The sequence below is a fragment of the Panthera onca genome, chromosome B2, assembly GCF_046562875.1.
Source record: "Panthera onca isolate mPanOnc1 chromosome B2, mPanOnc1 haplotype 2, whole genome shotgun sequence".
Taxonomy (NCBI): Eukaryota; Metazoa; Chordata; class Mammalia; order Carnivora; family Felidae; genus Panthera; species Panthera onca.
The window spans coordinates 21,825,097-21,848,046 of NC_138343.1; the positions used below are offsets into that span (position 1 = coordinate 21,825,097).

The window sequence follows — 22,950 nt, forward strand, 5'->3', positions numbered from 1 at the left end:
AGGCTGCCTAGGATTGGATTGTAGTGCTGGCATACTGTACAACCTGAGGGCGTACCATTCACATTATAATTTATATGAGTGGTGCCCCCTGGAGTTGTGCAATGCAGTGGCCCAACTACCAGTACACTGTTCCTTTTTAGGAAATTCTTTCTTCCCCAGGGGATGTTATTTTACCCAAGCCAGAATAATCTGAGCAAGAAGACAATGAGACCCAGGACCCATCTATTCTGTCAAAAGATGGTTGATTTCGACTCACTGGTATCTAGAGCTGTTCACTGTCTGCCTGGGGTTGCAGCCTTCTTACTGTGTCTGTGGCTCCTAGATAGCCTTTCAGAAAATCCCTTTGCTTTTGTTGTCTGCTTTTGTTTCTGCTACCCACAATTCAAGGACTGTGAATGCTGTGGGCATGAACCAGTCAAAATCATTCATGCTGGCCATCAAGGTATGGGAATGCAGTGCAGCCCAGGAGCAGAGCCCAAGAATGGAGAGAGGGAGTGTGCCTGTCTGTGTCTGGTCTGGTTGGGTTCCCCTGGAAACATTTTACCCCTGCTTTGTGCTTCTACTGATTGTTCTAAGGTGGCATAGTGCAAATTACTTGACCTTGGAAGCAGACAGACCTGGGTTTAGGACCCAGCTCTCCCATTCCTCAGCTGAACATCCATTCTGGAACTCAATTTCTGCACTTGCAAGATAGAAATGGGACTGACTCTCCTGCAGGGCATTGAGAGGACCAGAGAACTTGTGTATAAACTTGATGAGAAGAGTGGGGTCCCCAGTAAGGGCAGAATCACTAGTTATTGTTACTGTTATTAGTTGTATTATTATTCACTGGATGTGAAGAAGGGTGACGTAATGAAAACTCACTTGGATGCTGAGGAACACACCAGGCCTAGGTTTTGGAACCTTTTGGCAGAGCTAACAACCAGTAAATTCTGTGGGTGCCTTTGTTTTAAAGAAATGCATGAGGACAACTCTTTGAAGGATAACATTAGAATGACATCTAACATTCTATTATGCTTATTTAATGCTCCAAGATTTGCGCATTTATGTTTCAAATAAAGGGGTTCTTTACTGGGCCAAGGGGGTTTTCATTAAATCTGTCTCTTACACTTTACGGTTTCAGTTAGAGCTTTTTGGGGGATCCATGAAGTTCCGGAGCATGGCTGCAGGTAGCTCATGAAACTGTCTTCTTTTTTTAACCTAATGAAACAACACCTAAAATTAAATTCTCGCCCCTTCCATTCTCAGATCCTCCCTGATTCTGAGATTCCTTTAATTAACATTCTCACACTCCCGTTCTATAAAAAGAGCCCCAGTATATCTGTACCCACTCCTTCCTTTCCTCCATTTGAAATCTTTATCAGTTTTTAGTGTGCTGCGGATTAAAGAAATCCACCTCCCCGGTTCTGAGCCCATGAAGTCATTTCTGCGAATTGGCTTTGTTTTTGACCCAAATCTTTGTGTGGTTGGCACAGAGTGTCTTTTTCAGAAAGGAAATTGATTTTTAAATTGTGGAAATAAAAGTTCCCAAAGGGTTTTGGATCAGATGGATGAGGGGCTCAGGGCTGCCTCCCACTCTATAGCCTTTTGTCCTCAGCCACCAGTGCGGGTGCTGGCCTGGAAGTGCTCCCTGCAGGCGTGGGTTCTGTGGGAGAAGTCCTCCCCGTTTCCTGGCCCTTGCTAGTGCCTTCTTGCAATTGCCTCCAGTCTTCCAAATTTATTACAAAAATGTCATCAATATTTCAGCATTATTAGGGTGCTCGACAGTGTAAAACTGCTTAGAGTTATAATTTATGATAAGTCGGCCCATTAGTATATTCTGACAAAGACTTAAAAAAATGATCATTTATTTATTTGCTCAGCTTTGAGCCTTTTCTCACCTGCCAGGCCCAGTCGGGGGAATCTTTGGGGGGTTGTGTTGAACTAGGAGGGCACAGCCCTCACCCTGTCCTCCAGGAGTGGGAGCACCTCAGGACCTGGGAAGGCCCCATACAAAGGCTCCTGTGGGCAGTGGTCCCACAGTGAAGAGAACATTCCAAACAGACCAAAAGCCTCGTCTCAGGAATGAGAGGGAGCGAGTATATTACTTCATTTTGGTGAGCTCTAAATATATTGTTCTTTCCTCTCTCTGCCTCTGGGCATTTCTTTAAAGAGGCCCAAGTCTGTAGGTGGCACAGGCCCAGGCACCAGTCCTCATCTCTTCCCTGGTTTTAGCTCTGCTTTTTTCAGTCTCTGACCTTGCAGGGTGTGGAACGTGTTTCTTGGTCCCACAGGGCACTAGCTGCTGGTTAGGGCACTCATTTAAATCGATAATGAGCCTGCCTGCGTGGGGATCTGGAACAGGGTCCCCTGCCTCCAGGTTGAGTGTGGCTGCAGATAGACTCCCTGGGGGCCTGAAAGCCTGGAGGTTTCATCCAGGTTTCAAGGGATGGATTCCAGATAGTTTGGGCAGATAGCCCCAGGCTAGGCTCAGGCCCAGGCCCAATTTTTATTTACTATCATCATCATCATTATTATTATTATTAATTAATTTATTTATTTAGTGTGTGTGTGTGTGTGTGTGTGTGTGTGTGTGGTGTGGTACTTTGTCAGCTTCTCCATCTCCTGGGCCATTTCACCTATTAGTCTCTAGAGCCTCTGCAGTTCTTATGTCCCTCCTGAGGGCTTGCCACCAGGTAAGCATGCCTGTATCACCTCACAAGTGATCTCAGTCTCTGAGTATAGTTGCACAGGCAGCCCTGGCCGAGGGGGTGGGTGATTGGAAGCAGAAACACAGCTCCTACCCCACGGGGCCAGACTCTGCAGGCTGGGGCTGGGCTGGGCCCCACCTGCAGATACTTCTGGTGTCCCGGCCACATCCCCTAGCCAGTTTTGAAATCATGGCAGCCTTGGTGGCATCAGCCATGCCTCTGACATTATCCCAAGTCAAGAGCTCACACCTCTCTACACTTTCCCACTGCACAGCAGCCCATGTAGGACAACCAGGAAGTGCAGGGACGTTATCCTCTGCAGGCCTTCAACCCACAAGGACTGGAATCTGGGGATGTATTCCGCAGCCTCCTGACTTTCAGAGGGGCAATTCTGAGATGCACACCGCGGTTCCCGAAGGATCCCAGTGGGACTGAGCCCCAGTTCTCACACTGGAAATCAGCTTCCCATTTATCCCTTCCCGGCTTTTCCTCCTCTCTGGCATAACTACTCACCCCCAAGTCCTTGTCTCTGACTTTGCGGGGGGACCCCAAACTAGGAACGCTTCCTGGCAGAAGGTGAACCTTTTATTGAGGCCCCATAAAAGCTAGTCCTAGAAAGCTGGCTGCTGATATATTTGGGTCTGAGTCTAATGTTGGAGCCACCCAGCCTAGGAACAATGTGAACACCCTGAAAGCTGCTTTCTGACTGGCTTCTACGCCAAAGAGCAGGAAGAAGAATGAATGCCTTGGTTGTCCCTGAGACGGCTCGGAGCCTCGTGCTTTGGAGAGGATGGGAGTTGGGAGAAAGGGACAAGGAGGTGAAGACCTCCTTGGGTGTGTGGAGGTGAGGGAGCCGACAAGCTCAGGGAAGAGGGAGCAGAGAAGGAGAGGGAGAGGTGCACAGCTAGCCTCTTAGTTTCTGGTTTCTTCATTCAGTCACATGGACACTTCCTGTCGCTGAGCAGTGGAGCATTGTAATAAACAAAGTGTCTTCCATTCACTGATTCGAACTTTTGGGATTCCCTGGCATATCACATGACCCTTTTATTGGGAGAATTTTTTCTGTTGCTACTAGGAGCTCAGTAGTTCGAACATGTTCAATTTTATTTCCAAACGTATCTTGAGATGTCCAGCATGTCATTTGGCCCCTTTGGCCCATTATTGTCACTCTGTCTGAGACCCTATAAAGCTCTGGGCATCATAGCTGTGGTTTTTTTCAGAATTAACAGCTGTACTTTGGAGCTCATAAGTATCTGATTAGAGTTTGGATTACTACATCTTAGCTTTGCTTATGCTACTTTGATATCTTTACCTGTTCCTTCAAATGGGCTTATGAGAACTTCCGTTTGGCCTTTTCCACTAGAGAAACTTATTATTATTTACAACTTGAAAACATTCACTGTGTACTTGCAATGGATCACTTATAAAACTATGAAGTGAGAAGCCTTCCAAGGTTTACTCGTTCATGGTCCTGTGATTTACGCTTCTCTGGTGATTCAGAGATGTGCCTGTTGTTATCCCTATTCTTTTTTTTTTTTTTTTCCTAATAGCACACTGGCTTCCTCTTAATAATACATTTTTATAAATGTCTCATTGCCATCTTATCTTCTTCCTCTGCCAGAATGATTCCAGCAAATGGGTCATGGAATTGACTTCTAGCCAAATAGCTTCTGTTGTGAGTAGGGTCCTATGACAGGTGGGGGCTTTATGGGGTCTTGGATAGGGTGACAATAATGGCCCAATGAGGCAAACCTTTTCTTAGCAATGATATGGTCCCCTAACAGAAAAACTCGTTATCTCTCCTCAGGTAAATCAGTGACTGTATCATCTGTGAAGTCTCCAAACTGTTTGACTTCTGTGAGGGTATTTTCATTGAAAACATATAGAGTTTGAGTTTTCCTTGGATTATACACAATTATTTGGCTTTTTTTAAAAAATAAAAAGTAAGGTTTTTTAAAATGTTTATTTTTGAGAGAGAGAGAGAGAGAATGAGCAGGGGAGGGGCAGAGAGAGAGAGGGAGGCAGAGGATCCAAAGTAGGCTCTGTGCTGACAGCAGTGAGCCCAGTGCGGGGCTCCAACTCACAAACCGTGAGATCATAACCTGAGCCAAGCCGGACACTCAACCACCTGAGCCTCCCAGGCACCCCAATTATTTGACCTTTTCACATGGTATGCAGAGGTCAGACAGGATGGATTGGTTTTCCACTTGGAGTTGTGCAGGCTAGGAGTGCCGACTCTCAAGATGTCCCTATCCTAATCCCCAGAATATGTATGTTACCTTCCATGGCAAAAGGGACTTTCTAGATGCAATTACATTAAGGATTTTGAAATGGGGAGATTAACCTGGATTACCTGGATGAGTTCAGTGAGATCACAAAGATGGATAAATACCAAGGAATGCCAGCATCCTCTAGAAACTGAAAAAGTCAAGGAAATGGATTCTCCCCTAAAGCCTCCAGAAGAAACATGGCCCTAGTGACACTTTGAGTTTAGACTTCTGACATCCAGTAGTGTAAGAGAATAAATTTGTGTTGTAAATTACTAAATTTGTGGTCATTTGTTACAGTAGTAGGAAACTTACACAGTGGTCTTGGATAAAGAAAAGAGGCTCCAGGTGATCAACTTGAGAAGGGGTCAAGAGTGATGGCTTGTTTGGATTTGGGTCCCCGACAAAGGGCCCTTCAGAACCATGGCACCAGCATAACCCAGGATTTCAGCAAAAGAGAAGGTACTTGGTTGGGCTTATGTCTTGGGCTAGAGAGTGAAATTTCCAACACAAATTCACACACTTGAATTCAGGATAGACTGTTAAAAAAAATTAAAGCAATGTAGAAACTACTAGATCAGTGATGTCTAATGATGTTCTGCAAAGATGGGAATGTTCTACATATGCATCATCAAATATGGTGGCCTCTAGCTAAATGTGGCTAGTGTGACTGATGACCTGAATTTTTAATTTAATTTAAATGTAAATGATTTAAATACAGACATGTGACAAGTGGTGATCATATTGGATAGCTTTAGGTCAGCACCGTCTAATAGAAATATAACGTGAGCCACATACATAATTCAAAATTTTCTAGTAGCCGCATTTGACAAAAAGCAAAAAGAAGCAAATGAAACTAATTTAGTAATGTATATATATTTTAACCCACACCTTAAACATGTAATTTCAATATGTAACCAATATAAAAAGTATTAATGAGATATTTAGAATTCCTTTTTTCATACTTTTTTTTTTTTTTTACAAAGTCTTCAAATTTAGTGTGTATTCCACACATAAAACACATCTCATTCCAGGGGTGCTTTGGTGGTTCAGTTGATTAAGTGTCCGACTTTGGCTCAGGTCATGACCTCATGGTTCGTGGGTTCAAGCCCCACATTGGGCTCTGTGCTGACAGCTCAGAGCCTGAAGCCTCCTTCAGATTCTGTGTCTCCCTCTCTGTCTGCCACTCCCCTGCTCATTCTCTGTCTCTTTGTCTCTCAAAAATAAACAAAAGTTAAAAACAAAGCCCACATCTCACTCTGGACTGGCCACATTTCTGGTGTTCAATAGCCACATGTGGCTAGTGGCTACTGCAGCAAACAATGCCAATATTAAGTCACTGATGAGGAATTGGGGCCCAAAAGGTGAAATGATTTGCTTCCAAGTTTATTTCTCCTGTAAGACCTTTTGGTCTTGGCTGCTCAGCTTCCCTCCAAGAGATACATAACTTCTGACAATCAGAAAGGAAAGAAAGTTTAAGTTTTTGTCCCTACCAACTTATTTCTGAATTCCTGCAGATAAATACTTAATGTAACTCTCAAAATATAGCCTGTGAATTGGCGGGCTGATTGGATTTCCAGAAATGGAAATGAAGAAGACGGTGCTGGGGAGAAAGAGAAGAAATTGAATTGATCTCCAGGAACCTGGGGCAGACTCAGGAAACAGCAGTGTGATGGGAAATAATGAAATAGACATTACAGAGGGTGGCCTCTCTCAGACTGGGGGTCTCCGGGGTCCACACAGATTGGAGCTCTCAGGATGTTTGCTAATATGCAAATGTCAGCCACCCGTGGGATCAGAGTTTTGGAGCAGTCCGGGGAGCTGGGAGAAGGCCTTCTTAATTGGGTTCTTAAATGATTATTACATGAAAGTGTGGGAGTCATTGAGCCAGGTTTATGCAAAATCTACAACAGGCTGAGAATTTGTAAAGGAGCTTGTATTGCCTTAGAAAATTAAAAATGCTTTGGTCCTGGGTCATCATTAGTCTAAATATGCTGGGCTCAACTGAAGGGAAAATGTGATGTCATAGGAGAGTTTCAAAACATTCTTGGCTCTTACAAATGGGCTTGAATTTGTGGATAGAGGGAAATCTCCCAGGCCTATGGGATTCCTTAATAGGCCGTAGGTTTCCTTTCTTTTCTTTTTTCTTTTTTCCTTTCTTTTCTTTTTTCTTTTCTTTTCTTTTCTTTTCTTTTCTTTTCTTTTCTTTTTTTCTTTCTCTTTCTTCTTCTTCTTCTTCTTCTTCTTCTTCTTCTTCTTCTTCTTCTCCTCCTCCTTCATGAAAAAGTCCTCTTTTGCTTGGTTTTTGCTGGTGCCCTCTCCAGGGTGATCATTGTTTCCACTTTGGTTTTTGCGGTGTTAAGAGGGGGGTTTTTTGCTATCACAGTAGCACACTCCAGCTTCTGCAGACTCCCCACCAGTCTGCAGCAGTGGTGGCTGCCCAGCAAATCCACAGCTGCTTGAAGGGTGCAGATGAGGAATACAACATGAAGAGAAGAAAGGCCGAAGGCTGAGGAGATGATGCTCCAAATGTCCAGTTCCATGAGAAATGCAAATGGGTCTGTCTCCCCAGGGGCACACAGGGGCCACGGAGACTCGGCTCTGTCAGCCACCAGAGAATACACAGCTCAGTCATGTTCTTGCCACCTCAGAGAGAAAGGGTCTTAAACTTCCAACCCTCGAAAGCTCTACTGCCTCTGCCTGCCTTGCTAAAACGCAGACTTCCATTCTGAGATGGATGACCTCAGGGGCCCAGAGCCCTGGCTTGAGAAACCCCTTATCAGCTGCATGAAGTAACTTCTATTTATCACTCCAAACTCCGTTCTAAGGGCTTTGTGTGGATCACCCCATCTTATCCTTGTAAGAATCCCATGAGGTGTCTCGTATTTTCCTTATTGTACACATGAGCAGAGTGAGGATCTGAGAGGTTGTGTAATTTGCCTGAAGTTGTATACAGGCAAGTGGCAGTGGTGGTCCAACTCCGTGCAGGTTTAGCTTCAAACTCTGGGCTTATCCCTATCTAGGCTAGTGGTTCTCAAAGTGTAGTCCCTTGACCAGCATCAGCAGCCTCCCCCGGGGACTTGTAAGAAATGCAAATGTTAAACCTCCTCTCTAGATGTACTGAATCGAAAATGGGGTGGACATGTCCAATAATCTGTGGTTGAAAAGTCCTCCAGGTGATGTGATGTATGTGTTAGCTTGAGGACCACTGTCCTGGGCTATGCCCCCCTGCCCCCCTCCAAGCTGGCTCTGCAGTGAGATAAGGTAGGCAGCAGTAAATTCCTGGAGAATAATATCAGGTTTGGTAGTGTGCTCCTGCAGCGAAAGAATGACAGTAGGGACGGCAATGACAGGCTCCCCACCTGGTACTGTCCCTAGTGGCCAAGAAGTATCACCCCTCCATGGGTCTATTGATTTATCCAAGTGAAGTGGAACCAAGACACATGAGTTCCCATCTAAGCCACTTTGTCATCGAGGGAAAGAGGACAAAAACCTGGGATCATGAGAGTTTGAGAAGGAGGTACAGGGACAGCAGAGCAGAAAGCCTGAAGCAGGTGGCCTAAAATGACCCACATATCAGGGGTAAGCAAATAGGTGGGACAGATGACCTAGAGAAGACATATCTTAAAAGTGAAGCCTCAGATAAAATTGCTTGTTCCCCTTCTCTTATAGCAGAAATCAATGACCGTGCTCCTGGGGCTCACATTCATTAATCCATGTGCAGAGAACCCCAAATGCTTGAGAAGTGAGGCTCATGGTAGGGGGGCCTGGTTGGGAGCATGCTTTATAGAGATTGTCGAGACCATTGGTGTAGATTAACCATGGAAGCACTTGCCTGGAAGGTGCTTTTGCGTCTTCTGCTACAGCAATGCAAGACATAAGGCATTTTGCAGAAAGCATTTGTGGGACTTTTTCCAAATCTAGTTAATTTCCGAATTTCCTCCATTTCATAGACCTGTGAAAAGGCACACATAGAGGGCTAGGGCAATAGAAATCTGATGGATGGAATCAGAATTGCTGATCTAGATAGAATGTTCAGACCGAGTTTTGCATTGTTACAGACAGTGAGATTGAGAAGATTCTGTAATTAATATTAATGATGCTCAGAGGATGGCCAAGTGCACTCATTTGGCATAAACCAGGACAGATGAAAGACACCCCAACTAACCAAAAGGAAGGAGGGCAGGTAGCCAACTTAAGCATCCCCTATGCTTCTGGCTTTGTCTTATTCGTACAAGTAAAATCAGGGACTATTATAACAGAATCCCTTAGCTGCTGTCAGAGATAATATCTACCTTGTGGGAAATGTCATGTCAGACTTTATATACAGTACTCAGGGGACCTACTCTGTGTTTATTGAAATTCATCTAATTACAATGCATTCCTCACTTTGGACAAATACTTAAAGCAGGAACCTTCAGATTTACATAAAAGATAAACCAGGGAGCAATTATTTCCTTGACTAAAGGGTTCTTCAGCTTATAAAAGGTGTCCCTGTAATATTTGTTTTAATTACAAGCTTTCCAAATGCATTTGAAATTAATCCCACAACTACTTTTTTTTATCTGTCTGTCACATATTGCATGAAGTATATCAATATCTGTTGTGTGTATTTCTTTTTTTTAAATACAACTTATTGTCAAATTGGTTAACATACAGTGTGTAAAGTGTGCTCTTGGTTTTTGGGGTAGATTCCTTGTTGTGTGTATTTATTTAATAGATTTGCTCTTCCTGGAAGGTGCTAGCCTCCACATAGAGAGACGAGTGCACTGTGCAGATCTTCTGAAGACTGTTGAGTTCTGCCCCTCTCTGGGATTCTGACATGCATGTGACATCAAGTCCTCTCAGCTTTTCATTGTGTTTCAGCCATGTCAATCACAGCTGCCAAGGTCTCCTTCCCCTTGACCTAAGGTGTCCTACTTTATAATCATATATACCCGGTATACACACATGAGTGTGTGCACACACACATGTTGTTATTTAACTTCTTCAAGCTTTTATTTATTTATTTATTTATTTATTTATTTATCTATCTATCTACTTATCTATCTATCTTGAGAGAGAGGGAGAGAGAGAGCAAGGGAGAGGCAGAGTGAGAGAGGTAGAGAGAGAATCCTAAGCAGACTCCTCCCTGTCAGAGCAGAGCCTGACATAGGGCCCAATCTCACGAACCGTGAGATCATGACCTGAGCCAAAACTGACTGGGCCACCCAGGTGCCCCAAACCTCTATCTTAATTTCAGTTGGTTTTGGCAAGAGCTTGGGTGCAAATGATATTCACAAGTTAATCCATGAAACAATAAACAAATTAGTTTTGAAGGCCAGTTAGTACTTAGCGCTGTGAAACCAATACCCTTTACCTGGGTTGACCCACCCTGACCAGAACTCATAGAAGTTTGGCCAGAGTCAAGTCTGACAGTTGATGTGTCTTTGTCATCAAGAATGAAAATCCTGTGTTGACTCTATTTACTTTATGGTCTTAATATAAGTTTTTGCCAAAGCTCCAGGTTCATTATCAGTTGAGAATCTTGTTTCTACATAGCCCTGCACACTATATTCTGGACAGCCAAAGCACAAGCCACTCTGTTCCTTTGAGTATCCCCACCTCACATTCTGTTTGGGTGGAGTGTGTCCGGCAGGGGATCCTTCCTACTTCCCAGATTGGTATTTCAGTTTCATGTTCAACAGTAAGTCCTACAATAAGTTTTATTCTCTTCTTTTCATTTTATGCTCATCTTCCTGAGACAGGATATTACAGGAAAGTTGCTGAACAAAGTGAACCCCAGTTTGTTGAGAATGGATATCAAAGTATGTTGACCTCATGATAAATCAGAAGGGGATGAAAGGGACTGAGATGAGCTCAATTCATTTCCAAGCTAGACAAAGCTGTGGGGTCTTGTTCATTGTGGAGATCAGTGCTGACAAATCCAAATTTTGGAAAAATTTTATATGTGAGACCATTGTGGGATAGTCTTGTTGGGGCCTTGGGGACAAACCATACCTCTGTGGGTAGATGTCATGTTTCCAGGAAGGAAGCAGACATTTCCACCACCACTCATTCTGGAAAGAAGTCAAGTCAGGGGCATAAAATGAGAACTTTAGAGACTGACTTTAGACTGACACAAGAAAAAACAAAACAAGACAAAACAAAACAAAACAGAGACACAAGAAGAGACTTCTTCATTTACTCCACAGGAAGTCCTGGGATCCTGAGCAGGTGGCAGAGTGTTAGGTCAATTGCTCCCAGCTTCTGGTGAGCTGATTTGAGTCAGGATCCTTACTAGGTTCATTCCTGTGGGAAACCCTAGCCTGGGTAAACCAGCCATGGGTCCCTCAAGCTGCTCCACCCCTGCCTCGAGGTCCCTCAGGTAGAGGAGGAGGCAGAGAGACATGTCATTGCCATGTTTATTGCTTTCCAATGTGCCAGACATGTTCTTTTTTTTTAATATGCACTATTACCTGAAAAAGAATTATGGTTACTCCCATTGCATAGATGAAGTAACTGAGAACTAGAGAGATCAAATGATTCTCCAGAAAGAAGTGGCTTCTATCCCCAGCCTATAAATGGCAGCTGTGGAGAGAGGAGGAGACTATCAGTCCTACTCTATGACTTTTCTTTCCTCCTTTCCTTCCTTCCATTCTTCTTTCCTTCTTTCCTCTCTTTTTTTGTTTTAAAGATTTTATTTTTAAGTAATCTCTATACCCAATGTGGGGCTTGAGGTCACAACCCCAAGATAAAGAGTTACATGCTCCATTGACTGAGCCAGCCAGGTGCTCCTTTGGCTTTTTAAACAGTTCTCTTTCTTCTCTGCAATTGGCCTCTCTCATTTGTCTTCCTGTTATGCCCCTTTCTTTGCCCCAAATCTAATTTGTTGGCACTGGAAAAGCATAGTTTAAAGCAAAGTTGTTACATTTTCGAAAGTAACCTAATCTTAATTTATCCTGAACCTTAGGTGAGTGTTCACCACAGTGAAAGCTAGAGAATACCTGTGCTCGGCAATTCTGGCTAAGAGCCTTGAATCCTTATTTTCCTTACAGCTGTCATTCTCAAGACTTAGCATGCAACAGAACCATCTAGAGCAGGACTGGCAAGCTATAGTCTGTGGGCCAAATACCCCTAATGGCCTGTTTTTCAGCAGACATGAGCTAGGATTGTTTTTATATTTTTAAATGATAGAAAAAAAATCAAAAGAAGAATAATATTTAACAACACAGGAAAGTTACATGAAATTTACATTTCAGTGTCCATAAATAAAGTTTTATTGGCACACAGCCATGTCCACTCATTTCCATATTGTCAATACTTTTATCCTGCAGAAGCCAGACGAACATATAGCCTGCAAAACCTAAAATATTACCCTTTACAGAAAGGGTAATTACTACCTCACCCTTGACAGAAAAACTTTGCTGACCTGTGACCCAAAGGGATTTTTAAAATACAGAGTGCTAAGCCCCGACCCTGGAGTTTCTAATTCAATAAGTCTGGGTGAGGCCAAAAATGTGTGTTTCTGATAATTTCCTACCTGATGCTGATGTTTCTGGTCTAGGGACCACACTTTGGGAACCACCACTGTATATAATGACTGGTTATGCCCAAAATGATTATTTGATTCCTATAATTTTGTTGTGCCTTTTAAATCTTGTTTCCAATTCTAGTGGAGGGCTGAAATGAGTCATACTTCTCTAGCAGAGTTTTCTTGATGTTCAAAAAGACTATGTAGCAGACAGGTTTAGAGCGAGTCCCTGGAGCCCAGCTTCTTGGAGAGAAGCCCAGCTCTACCACTTTCTGGCTTTGTGACCTTGGGTAAGTTTCTTAACCTCTCTGGGACTCAGTTTCCTTTTCTCTTAATATGAAGATAATAACAATAATAGCTTCTATACCTCACAAGGTTGATACAAACAGTAAATTGGTTAATATACATAACACATCTGCAAAGGTCCCTGGCATGTATTAAATGCTGTGATAATGCCAGATGTTATGGAGTCATCCCTGCCTGGGGCTAAGGTAGTACTCCTCAACCTTGGCAGGGTGTTGAAACCACCTGCTTTGGGTTGTACCTCTAGAGATTCTGATTTAACTAGTCTGTGGTGTGGGGTGTTGGGATCTTCAAAATTGTAAAGGTAAATTAAAATGGAGCACTGCCCAATAAAAATATAATGGCAGTTGCATGTGTAATTTTACATTTTTTAGTAGTCATGTTTAAGAAGGTGAAATTAATTTTAATAATGTCAATAACAATGTTTTATTGTTGATAAATAATAAATAAAATAGTAATTATATATTTTATTTAACGTAGTATGTCTCAAATATTATTATTTCAACACATAACCAATATCACAATGATTGAGATATTTCACTTTCTTTGTTTTCGTATTATGTCTTTGAAATTAAGTGTGTACTTTACATTTATAGCACATCTCAATTAGCCTGGCTACATTTCCGTGGCTGGGTAGCCACGGCTTGTGGCTTGTGGCCACTGCATAGAACAGCGTGGGTGTAGCTAATGTACAACCAAGATTGAGATCCACTGGGGTAAGGGCCCTTGCGGACCAGCCCAAAGCCATGGAGCTTCTTCTGACATTACTGTTCTTAACTTGAGTATAAAGTTTACTGCAGCTTCTCTCTCTATGGTTAGTAATCAGGTGTGGCCATTAGGACATTCAATTTAATCCAAGTTTAGTCTTAAAAACTGATGTCAATTTGAAAGCAGCAAGATCAAGTAAAGCAAATGAATCTATATGACCTGATGCCACCAGAGGCGAGAAAGACACTATGGGAACATTAACAGAGGACAAAGTAAAACAGTGATCTGTTTTGGTTCCTTCTCAATGAACCCATAGCTGGGTAAAGGGGGAAGGGGTGTTGAGTATCCCAGAAAAAAAAATACGAAGCAGATATTAAGCAATCCCTTGACATTCTATGCCACATTTTGACTCAGAACTTTCTGACTCCAAATATCACTGAATATTAAGTAGGTCAAGATGCTTTTGAAAAGAGGAAGAGGAAGAAGAAGAGAATTCACCCTCTCCGTTCTTTCCTACAGTGCTCAACTAAACTTCAAAAAGAATAACCTTGTAAATTTATTGTAAAAGCAAAAGAGATTTCCAAAAAGATAAGAACAAAGATCTGTAGTTCTACCACTTAGAGATAACCACTATTAGCACCCAAGTGTGTACTATTTCAGAGCTTTTTGGTGCATCCACTTACACATATTTTAATAAAAACAGTGTCCAAGAGTTAGCACTCTTTTATAGCAAGATTCTTTGTCACTTAACAACATTTTTATATTTTCAAGTAATTTAATAATCTCCTGCAACAGCATATTGAACCTGTGTTTGGCTGAACAACGATCTACTTAATCAATCCCCTATAACTGTATATATAGGCTGTTTCCCTCAAACTGCTAATCACACCACAAATGCTAATGCCAAAAGAAGAACATCCCTTGGTATTTATTTATTTATTTATTTATTTATTGTAAATGTTTATTTATTTATATTTGAGAGAAAAAGCATGCACAAGCAGGGGAGGGACAGAGAGAGAGAGAGACAGAATCAGAAGCACACTCCAGGCTCCGAGCTGTTTCCAGGTGCATAGCCTGTTGTGGGGCTCGAACCCATGAACTGTGAGATCATGACCTGAGCTGAAGTCTGATACCACCCGAAGACTGAGCCACCCAGGCACCCATCCCTTGGTCTTTAAATCTGACATCCTCTTGCCTTAGAGCTAGCTGGGCAGATGCAGAAGAAAAGGACACACTGTTTTATCCACACTGTCTCACTAAGCCTAACACATTAAGAAACACTTTTTTTCAGTTTATTTATTTTTTGCAAGAAAGGAAGGGTGTGGGGAGGGCAGAGAGAGAGAGAGAGGGAGAGAGAGAATCCTAAGCAGGCTCTAGCATTGTCAGTGCAGAGCCCGATGTGGGTCTCAAACTCACCAACTGAGCCAACATCAAGAGTTGTACACTTAACTGACTGAGCCACCCAAGTGCCCCAAAATCCCAAGCAGGCTCTGCACTATTAGCATGGAGCCTGATGCCGGGCTCGAACTCAGGAACTGCAAGATCGTGACCTGAGCTAAAGTCAGACACTTAACCAACTGAGCCACCCAGGCGCCCCTCCCCCATTTTGTAGTTTTTCTGGCTCAGAGAACAGCCAGCAGGGTGCAGGGTGCAGAGGAATGCATAGTAATGCCGTGGAAATAAATGACATCAAATGATACTGAACACCATTGTGCCACCTTCAGCAGACACCAAGTTTTCTCACTGCTCTGCTCAGAAGGACCTGCAAACCCCAGAGGGACTCTGCTGCCTCTTAATATGTCAACAGCAGCTTGTGCTTGGATTTGAATTGGCTTCTCTCTGGTCTTAGAATTAATCACTTCTTTCAATAGAATCATTCCTGCAATAGGTTTGTGGGCGGGTTGAAAAAAAAAGTAATAACCCAAGAAGCCTCAAAATTTAAGGTGTTAGTTTTTCTGGCTTATATAATTTACATAATTATTTGTTCATGCCGCATTTGTATATCACTTCTCTGATTGCTTTATATGATGTGAAATTTCCTGGCAATTCCCCAAATGCCAGCTTCTCAGACTGAGTATGCAGGTTTCAGCCCATGGCAATAAAGCAAATAAATGACTGCAGGACTGCCCGGCATTCAGATAAGGTAAACACCAGCCTTTTGAGCTCTTATACTGAATTGGACACCTCAGTTTGGGAGAACAATATCTTTTCTATTTTATTAATTCTATTAAAACTATTCATAGGAGGAAAAACCAGGTTTTATTAAACTTGGAGGATCAAGATAATTCACCCTTAGCTAGGATATGGTGCACCTGTATCTTTGTGGCACATATAAGCATTATTAGAGAGTCACTTTTAAGGGGAGCTGGTAAACTTACATTCAATCTGTCATATAAAAATTCAATAAAACAAGTATTTATCGCATCTTTATTCTGTGCCAGGCTCTCTTTGCCAAATCTCCAGAGAGAGGAGCAAGAAATATTCCTGCCTTCAAGGAGTTCATGGTTTAAGGAGGGAGATACACACACACATGCTATGGGATACGATTCTAGCTGAGGTAAGTAGAGTGTGATGCTCCAGGAACATCCAGAGGGAGTAATTCATCCGGCTGGTTCTAGCCTGCCTCTCAAGCCCCATCAGACCTTCTATTTGAGAAAAGACTGCCCTGGCTGCAGTAGGGACGAGGGAAACCAGGTAGGACACCATTTCCATCATTCAGGAGGGAGTGAGGGAGTCTTGGTTCAGGGAATAGAAAGAAGTACGAGTGAAGGTTGGCCCAGTATGTGCTCTTTCTTACTAAGCTCATAGTGCTTCCGAGTGTACTTGTTTCCACATGTGAGTTCAAGAACACTTATTTTGGGGAAAAATTGGGAAAATAAGCAAAATACAGGCAATAAAATTGTAGATGCTGCCTATGGAAAAGGTTAAATAGGTATCAGCTAGTGAAGAAGAAGTACACGAATGCATCCGATCAATCAGAAATATTTCCAGCAAGTTCAGAGAGGAAAGCTGACTGGCCAGTCTATGGTAAGTTAGCCAGGAGGGAAAAAAAAATGTCCCCATTTAAAACAAAGTCAGATCACTGGCCAGAATGAGTTCTTAAATGATGATTTTAAATAAACTCCTGGCCAAAAGGCACAATTCCTTGTTTCTTCTTTTGTTTATTCACTAAGATTATGGGTCTCAGAGCCAGCTCACCTGGATTTGAGCCATGGCTCTCACACCGGCTCTGTGACTTGGCACAAGTTGCTGAAACTCTCTGTGCATTGGCGTATTAATAGTACTAAGGTTGTGCTCAAAAGGTTGGGGTAGTAAGTACATGTCTTACTGGATGTGAAGCTCCTAGAACAGTGCCCAGCACAGAATGCTTAACTGATGTGGGTTCCTTCTATCTGCACGCACGCTGTACTGAGCACTCCCATTGTAGCAGGTGCATTTGAAGTCCTGGCTTTAGAGACTAAGACGCTCCTACTCCAACCTCAAGAAGCCCATAGTCTATTGGGGATGATAAGTGGGAATAAATGATTGTAGGCCAATATGGCAAGTGCTACAATAGGAGTAAGCACCCCATACTTTGGAGAACAGAGAGGAGGATGATGAGGGAAGGCTGAGCTGAGGCCTGCCACCTACTCGTCACAGCAAAGCCCACTGGGCTTCAGTGGGCCTACACTCCCTTTAATCCCCTGTTTCCTTTTCCTGCACAAACTTCCTCTGTCAGCACCCTTTACTGTGGGAAGGGGACCCCAGTTTCTCCTAGATCCTTTGTTTAGAAAGCATAATTGGGTGATCTCACCCTGCCCTATCTGAATGAGGAAATAAATAAATAAGCGGATGCTTCTGGCATAAGGAGTTAGGTGTGCGCTCCCCCTTGGGACTGGGAAGGAGGAGGAGAGTGGTTCTGGAGAGGACACTCACAGATCAGACCTAAGTTTTAGTTAAATAAACAGAGGCATCTCAAGGCCTTGGTGAAGATGCTGGGTGAGGACAAGACTCAGAGCGAGGTGAGGACAGGCTGGAGTAGAGTTTTTGTGTTCCTTAGGTACATATGGCACGGGGGTAGGCAGCTAGTGAATTGAAAATGGAAGGAGGGGATGATGTAATGGTTTTACGCTTTGTACTTTAAGCCTAGCTACCGAATAGCCCTATCAGTCAATGACTCGAGTGGGCAAGACCACAATAAAATAGTGACATTTAGAAAGCTTCGTTTTTTTTTCTTTTTCTCGGAGTCCATTGACCTATTGAGTAGACCCTGTTTACTGGGAGATCACTGAGCAGAAACCTGGAGATACTTTGAATCTCAGTGGATTTGGCAAAGCTATTGGCTCTTTCTGTTGCCAGCCCTTTTTTGATAAGGTGCCACCACTAACAGCAACGCTTTTCTGTTTGTAAAGTGCCTCAGAAGCATGTTGCATTTGATTTTCACATACACTGTATATGGTAGGTCCTGTGAAATGGGCTTTAGGGCTGTTTTCATATAACACATGCTGTTAAGCAAGGTTAAGCTGGTCCAAAAGTGAGGGGTGGAACCAGGGCCCCAGCCTCAACTGGAAGCCATTGTTCATCCCTCTCTAGACCCCAAGCAAGCAGTCAGCAAGACACACAGCTTACCCCCTTTCCTTCTCCCACAGAAGGAAAACTTGGGTAGGTCCTCTTCACAGATGGGATAGGAGAAATTCAAAATGGACGATCCTTTAGTGAAGAGAGCTATGTCAAGAAACAGCTCTTTGATGTCCTCTCCTTAAAGGTAAGAGAAGACCAGCTTTATTGTTAGTGTGGGTTTCACTGTGTATCAAAGCATTCAACGTTTATAGAAGCATGAGCCTTTATTTCCAGAATGAGCAGAGGGCCTTTATTTCCAGAAGTCTGCTCTGTATGGGGAAAGTTTTCTTCCCTCCTTCCATTTTTCCTTCCTTCCTTCCTAACTTCCTTTTTCTTGCTTTCTTTGCCTTTCTTTCTTTCTTTCTTTCTTTCTTTCTTTCTTCTTTCCTTCCTTCCTCCCTTTCTTTCTATTTCTTTCTTTTCTTTCTTTCTTTCTCTTTCTTTCTTTCTTTCTTTTTTCCTTCCTTCTTTCCTTCCCCCCTTTCTTTCTTTTTCTTTTCTTTTCTTTCTTTCTTTCTTTCTTTCTTTCTTTCTTCTCTCCTTCCTTCTTTCCTTCCTTCCTTCTTTCCTTCCTTCTTTCTCTCCTTCCATTTATTTATTTATTTATTTATTCATTTATTTGTAAAACAACACTTAGGCAAAGCTACGGGGGATAATGGCAGAAGCCCTCGGTATGAACTGTGACCCTTTTATGAACGTTCTCTTTTTGGAGCAAGGTAGTCACTCTCTGTGCTCCCCAGCCCTGATGCTCTGGCTTCTACAACTTCTCAGCTGCATAGTATTGTGTGCCTCCCCTGAGGGTGGTGGGGTTTGGTCACCCCCCACAGTTGCTAGGTAAATACTATATCACAGTTATATAGGAAGCTTTAGGGTGCTTCTCAGTGCTGGCTTCTAATTCTCTGTGCCTTTTCCTCCATTTTCCCCTTCTATGTTGCACCTACTTCTCATTCCATTTCTCTTTTACTCAGCTGCTGCTATAGAATCCAGATATTGTGCAAGTTTCCAGAAATGCAAAATGCATGAGAGTTCTTGGTCCCTAGCAATGTTCCCTCCATTTCTCTGGAATGGTTCCACACATGAAGTTTATTGAATCCTTCTGTTCTGGCTTTGATAAAACCACTTTAGAAAGGAGATACTCTAGTAGCTATAGCAATATAATGATTAACTGTTAAAGGCATAGCTAAATAAAAACAAACAATCAGACAGCTACCTAGCTCATTGATTGGGGTGGAGGGAGAAGGTATTTACCTTTGTCACAAGTTTCAGGAATCACATTAACTCTTTGGGAAATGAAATAAAGCAAATTATAAGCTATGCTGCTGGAGGTTGACTTGTTTGCTGCTGGGATAACAAAGCAAAAGCTCTTTCCTGCATAGACATCAATATTTAGGCTTGACATGTTATCTTTTGTTGCTGTTGGATATACTGATTCCAGGTGCTTATATCATCCAAATGAATGCTTAGAGTCTTTTCAGTACAAAATCACAGCATTCAGTGAGAGTTCTACTGTGTCTGGATATCACTCAGGAAGAGAAGTGAAAATGGAGATGGAAATAGAGTTAATCCCACAGAATGGTGGGCAACAGTGGCTTAGCTAGCCACTAGAGTTAATGTAAGAAATGGGGGTGTGTGGAGCAGGAAGAGATGGTGCAATATTTCATTTCATGTCAATAATCTTCACTTACTCAGAACGATTCCAAGCCTAATGTTGAGATTTGACTTCAAGTGTTTAGAACACTGGTCAACAGAAAAGCCAAAATCTTGTAGTGGATCTGCCAAGAAGAACACAACAGATTAGGTGTGAGTACATTGTATACTCTGCAAACTCACATTAAGAATTCACACGAATGATATTTTTTTTTCTCCTACGTGAATCACTAAAATGGATTCAACACCATGTTGCCCAGCACTTTTTTTTTTTTTTGCATAAATTCACAATGTCTTCAATAATCCCTCCAAGTCTCTCCAAAGCCAATATTGGTCAACACGATGTTCACCAATGGAAGGCTGTCAATCTGAAATGAGCAAGGTGTCTTGATGGGTGGGTGACAATCCGACTTGACATTTTTATCGTTACTTGAATTCTTTTAGTTCCTGAACCTTTGGCCTTAAAATTGCTTATTGGTTATTCTAAACATTTCACAAAGCATTATTATAATTAAAACAGAGGGAAATCTATACAAATTTTCAAAGTTAAGACCTGCCTTTGTAATTTCATGCCATCTCATATCATTCAATGTAATATTTTTTTCCCAAATATTCCATTATATGTGAGGTATTGTGCTAGATATGATAGGGACTGCAAAGATAATATCTTTTGCACTTCTGCTCATCAGAAATCTCCAGAAGTTCATTTATGCCTCAGAATAAAGTCAGGAAATGTCCTACTGGCCCCACCTTCCATACTCCATATCGTTAGTTCATCCTCCATGTTTTGAGATCAGGTAATCACCCAGCAAATTCCTGCCAAGTTACCTGCTAAGGTGCTTTCTCTAACATGTAATGGTCTCACCCTTTTGGCTGTTGTCTAATACTGAGGACTTGCTCATTCCCATCTTTTTTGTGAGCGTTTCCCTGACTATCCCCCAAATATTTTTTGGCTTCTCCAAATTCTTAAAACAGTTGTCTGAAATATTATTTCAAAATGTACCAACACATATTACTTTGTAATCTGCTCTTGGATTCATCCTACAACACTCAATCTAAACTTAGAAGCTCCTGAAAGAAAGGAGCTGGGTTTTTGTTTTGTTTTGGTTTCTATGTCCTTTCTTTTTGTTTCCCACTGGGCCTGAGAGAGAGAACTGATTTTAACTGAGAGTCTAAGTTGTAATGGTCAATGAGTTGTGCACTTTATAAGAGTTTTCTGTTTCATCCTCCTGACTCCCTAGTGTGTAGAGCAGAGCCCTGCAGTCGGCTGTATGGAAAACACCCTGTACCTATAAGGAACAAATGGATTGAATGGGCCATGAGTTAAGCTGTTCTTCCTCAGCTCCAGATCCAGTCTTCCAAACTGTGCTGTGTAAACCAGGGCTCTCCGCAATTATGCTTTTCCTTTGCCACCCACCAGCAGAAGTGCCAGAGGAAGACTGAGGCTGAGTGAGGGAAGGAATCTGCTCCTTCTTGCATACTTGTTAGTTCCTAAGAGTGTCACCTGGAAATGGCCTGTCACCCTGGCAGTGGCAATAGGTTCCAGTGTCCAGCTCTCTTCTACACCTTCCCAGAATGAGCTGAGGCTCATCTCTGTGGGCTCCTAAGCTTCTGCTACAATAGTTTCTGCTGCAGAAACTGTCTCCCTTTCCCCAGCAATCTGTGCCTCAACTTCACAGCGTCCTTCTTTGAAGCTTCCAGGTTCTGGTAACTCCAACTTCTGCCCCCTGCTCTCCCAACCCTCCCGGTGGTTGCTGCTTCCTCGCTGTCCCAGTGAAAATTACTGACATGATCTGTATTTTCCTGATAGGACTTAGACCAATTGAATAAACAACAATCTTGAGAGAGAACTATGATTTTCCTCATTTCACAGATGGGAAAATATAGACTCAGAGAGGTTCTATGAACTTATCCAGGTCCCACTCTATCATGTGGGTAGAGTCAAGATTCAAGCCCAGACTTAACAACAAACAAAAAATTACAGCCCAGTATTGTGCAGAAGTATTCATGAAGTAGAGCCTCAAAGATGTATGTTAATGATTTAATTTGTAAGATGGCCTGGAATATTTTGTGCGCAGGCATATGGCATGTGATAATTCTGTTTCATAACTGGTTTTAATTTCAGCTTAGCTATGAGCTCACATTTGTCAATGATGGTGTTCCAGACAGTTTTATCATCCACACTGCTGACCTGGAAGATATGTGATTGTCTGTGGTATCTGCTGTGGAAATGATCACTAGGCTATTTTGCCTTGCAAATCTAATCTAAGGTGCACTTCTGTTTGATCAAACCCTCTTTGATCTGGCCACTCATTTTCCTGAGGAAAGGCCATTCTGTCTTGCTCATTTTACTCCTTCATAAGCACCTTTGTGTGGTCCTGGGATTCTTTCAGCTTGGGAAATGGGAGAAGGAGGTATGGAGACAATCGTCCCTGCTCAGTATTTGGCACTCAGTATTGACAAAAAGTGGCCAATGAACAGACATTTAGGAAAGTGCACCTGAATGTTTACTGATGTTTTAAAAGTTTAGATAGAAAAAATAAACAAAGGGCAGGAGAAGGAAATAAAACATCTTGATACTGGAAAAATATTGTTAGAAAAATAATCTTAAAAAATTGTATTTCTTTGGGGGGTGAGGGGCAGAGAGAGAGAGAGAGAGAGAGAGAGGCCCAAGCAGATTCAGCACTGTAACCACAGAGCCTGATGCCAGGCTCAAACCCACGAACTGTGAGATCATGACCTGAGTCAAAACCAAGATCATGACGCTTAACCAACTAAGGCACCCAGGCACCCTCGCTTTAAGCTTTACACTTCCTTCTGGTGCCAGTTTCTCAGATGCCCTAGGGGCCAGGGCCATGGGGATCCATCCCACGAACTGTGAGATCATGATCTAAGCTGAAATCAAGAGTTGAACAACTTCACTGACTTAGCTATCTAGACATGCCCAGGAGAATAATCTTAATAGGGAACAAAGTCACAAAGAAAGCAGTAGATTGCTTCTCTCTGAGGCTGGATACACAAAAACATTAAAATAGATTGCTTTAGGGGCACCTGGATGGCTCAGTTGGTTAAGCTTTTGACTCTTTCAGCTCAGGTCATGTTCTCCTGATTTATGGGTTCAAGCCCTACATCCGGCTATGTGCTGATGGTGCAGAGCCTGCTTGGGATTCTCTCTCCTTCACTCTCTGCCCCTTCAGCTCTCTCTCTCTCTTTCAAAATAAAT

General features: G+C 42.5%; 1 protein-coding gene across 3 annotated transcripts in view; it reads right to left on the bottom strand.

The window, feature by feature from the left end:
* The window catches only part of LY86 (lymphocyte antigen 86), a 69,016-nt gene that overhangs the window by 15,639 nt on the left and 30,427 nt on the right, over positions 1 to 22,950 (bottom strand). For all 3 annotated transcript variants that reach the window (XR_009604830.2, XM_060614878.3, XM_060614879.2), the window contains exons 2-3: positions 19,766 to 19,852; positions 18,090 to 18,218 (exon numbers count right to left, since the gene is read on the bottom strand). Coding sequence is in view for 2 of the 3 variants with exons in the window: in XM_060614878.3 (XP_060470861.1) it covers positions 18,090 to 18,218; positions 19,766 to 19,852 (216 nt within the window). In the remaining variant the exon portion in view is untranslated. The remainder of the gene's footprint in view (positions 1 to 18,089; positions 18,219 to 19,765; positions 19,853 to 22,950) is intronic.